The sequence below is a fragment of the Micropterus dolomieu genome, linkage group LG14, assembly GCF_021292245.1.
Source record: "Micropterus dolomieu isolate WLL.071019.BEF.003 ecotype Adirondacks linkage group LG14, ASM2129224v1, whole genome shotgun sequence".
NCBI classification, from domain to species: domain Eukaryota; kingdom Metazoa; phylum Chordata; class Actinopteri; order Centrarchiformes; family Centrarchidae; genus Micropterus; species Micropterus dolomieu.
In genome coordinates, this window is record NC_060163.1 from 24,357,510 (window position 1) to 24,360,363 (window position 2,854).

The 2,854-nt window shown below is 40.9% G+C and overlaps 2 protein-coding genes across 3 annotated transcripts in view; both read left to right on the forward strand.

Moving 5' to 3' along the window:
- Positions 1-2,854, forward strand: part of LOC123982851 (zinc finger protein 502-like) — a 441,737-nt gene that overhangs the window by 4,104 nt on the left and 434,779 nt on the right. The gene's annotated exons all lie outside the window — the stretch shown is intronic.
- Positions 851-2,854, forward strand: part of tvp23b (trans-golgi network vesicle protein 23 homolog B (S. cerevisiae)) — a 5,173-nt gene continuing 3,169 nt past the window's right edge. The window contains exons 1-5 of the mRNA XM_046068782.1: positions 851-969; positions 1,525-1,601; positions 2,172-2,316; positions 2,423-2,512; positions 2,666-2,791. Of these exons, the coding sequence (XP_045924738.1) occupies positions 958-969; positions 1,525-1,601; positions 2,172-2,316; positions 2,423-2,512; positions 2,666-2,791 (450 nt within the window). The 5' untranslated portion in view covers positions 851-957. The remainder of the gene's footprint in view (positions 970-1,524; positions 1,602-2,171; positions 2,317-2,422; positions 2,513-2,665; positions 2,792-2,854) is intronic.

The window sequence follows — 2,854 nt, forward strand, 5'->3', positions numbered from 1 at the left end:
CTGTACACTATGACAGCTACCTGGTTATGGCGTTCCATGTACGCACTTCCTGCCTGCATCTTACACCCTGCTGTTATGTGCTGTACTGTCTCAGAGGCATCCTTGCACAGTCTACACCTGGGGTCCTGCCTGGTGTGGTAGACCCCAGCCTCTATTGATCTTGTACTGAGTGCCTGTTCTTGTGCCGCCATGATTAGTGCGGGATGTTGATGGGGCAGGTCTTTAACAATGTGGGCACAACAGTCACTGAATTCCGTTGCTTGGTCAATGTGAGTCCCGTTTTGATGAGACCGGATTTTCAGGAGCAGAATTAAGTCCATGCTGGGTCAGCACGGCTCCTCTGGTTAACTTTCCTCTCCTCTGAGCGAGTACTGCACCCTGCATGGCACCTGGTCCGGTTGTTTGGGCCAGTTGGATCGTGGTCTGTTGCTTTTTATTCCAAAAAGCCCATCTTCATCTCTCCAATGACTGTAATTATGTCGGAGGTGACTCATGTTTTGGCAATAAAGCCGGAAAAAAACAATAAAAATCAAAAGCGCTGCCGGTTGCCATTACTATGTATCAACAAGCTTTTGTTAATACTGTAAAATACTGTGCACAGCCACACTCCTTATATTTATATTTTTAAGTATGTATATTTTGTAATATTTTCTACTTACCTACTTTCCCTTATTATTTCTATTCCTTAATATTTTGACGTGCAAAGTGAGCAAAAAGTATTTCTGATTCTGATTGCTGTTATTTATTGAACAAAACACAAAATATATAAAAGTACACATGGTATTTATTGAACAAACACAAAATATATAAAAGTACACAAGGTAAACTAAAATGACAACGTAATCACGTCATTGACGCAACAATATACGTGGCACGTTTTGGTCACCTGACCACGGTGGACAGTGACGTGTGTTCCAACTGAGCATGTAACCAGGAAGAGCCTGCTCAGATTTCAACATGTTAGCAGAAGTAAGTGACAAATGTTAATGTAAATATTTTATCTGCCACGTTAATTATACCAAACAGAAAGAGTAGAGGCACCTAATAGAGATAAAACCGGCGAAAAAGTTAAACACAAATCAAATCCCAGCTGATCGTGCTAATACTGCTAATAGATAGCTAGCACGCTAATAGTAGCTATTTACATTTTTTCCACCATCAGTGTTGATTTATCTTCATCTCAACGCGTCTAAAACCAGTTAACGGTACAGTTTTCTTCAGATAAACGCCCACAACAGTGTTTATTTTCAGCTTGTATCACTTTATCGCCAGCTAATTGCCAGCTAACGTTAGCTAGCAGCTGTAGTGTCTAGCTAGCTAAAGAGAGCTAACCTACGTTGCTTCTCTCAGCCCCGTCTTTATAACCATCAAACTAAAAAGTAAACTCGCAGATTAAATCGGCAGCAAACATCACGTTGCCTTGAATGCTTATTAGTCATGTGGGATTTAAGCAGGCAAAACAGCTTCGCATTGAACAGTTTCCGTTAGCAGCTTGTGACCAACTGTCTTTTCTGTATTGATCAGGATACCAATGATGAAGACGTGTCTCTGTTTGATGCGGAGGAGGATGCTGGGAAGAGGTCAAAGAAGACGAATATTAAGTAAGTGAACTGTCTCTCAGTACTTGTTGAGCAACTACAATAAAGTGATTGCACAACTATTGTAATAACCGATTAATTGTTTCAGTCATTTGTTCAAGCGGGTGGTGATGGAGCAGTGGATAAGACACATGCCTTTGGTGTGAGAGATTCGGTTTGAATGCCCCACCTATCCACCAGTGTGTCCCTGAGCAAGACACTTAACCCCTAGTTGCTTCAGAGGCGTGCGACCTCTGACACATATAGCAATTGTAAGTGGCTTTGGATAAAAAGCGTCAGCTAAATGAATAAATGTAAAAACGCCAAATATTTGCTTGTTTCAGCTTCTCAATTTGTAAGAATCTGATCCTTTTTGTTCTCATATATGACGGTAAATACAAGTAAATACATTTGAGGTTACTGTACTATACTGTTTCGGACAAAACAAGCAATTTGAAAACATAACGTTTGAACCCTGGTCTCTCACGCCAAAAGCATGTGTCTTATCCATTGCGCCACCACAGTATGTATTATTCTACCATGTAGATAAAACATGCTCAACACTGCATTAAACGTGTTAAATATCTTTTACAGGCATCCAGTGGCCTCCTTCTTCCACCTCTTCTTCAGAGTGACTGCCATCATCGTGTACCTGTTATGTGAGATTTTGAGTACAAGTTTCATCGCCTGCATGGTTACAATAATCCTTCTGCTCTCATGTGACTTCTGGGCAGTAAAGGTTTGTCTTCTACTTCTTTTACAAGTTACATTTTCGCCTGTCAGCAACAGGATTTGTTATTAGTATGCTGATGTTAATTTAGGGCCAAAATTATGTGTATTTACAGAACATCACTGGGAGATTGATGGTTGGTCTAAGGTGGTGGAACCAGGTGGATGATGATGGACGCAGCCACTGGGTGTTTGAGTCTAGGAAGGTGAGATGCTCCTTAGCTTGTTTCTGTGTGTGTTAAAGTAATTGTTCTGTCCCATACGTGGGTCTCACATGATAGTGACCCCTTGTATCGTATAAGGGTTGATAAATGTGCTTGTTTACTGTCCTAACTGTGAGAACATCCTGTTTTCTTCAGGGTACTGGGAAGCAACAAGTGTCAAATTCTGAGTCCCGAATCTTCTGGCTCGGACTGATCATTTGTCCGGTCCTCTGGGTCATCTTTGCTTTCAGCACCCTCTTTTCCTTCAAGATTAAATGGGTGGTAAGTCACTGACTTTAAAGGATAAATGTCAACAAAGCCTCTAAAAAAAAAAAAAAAAAAAAA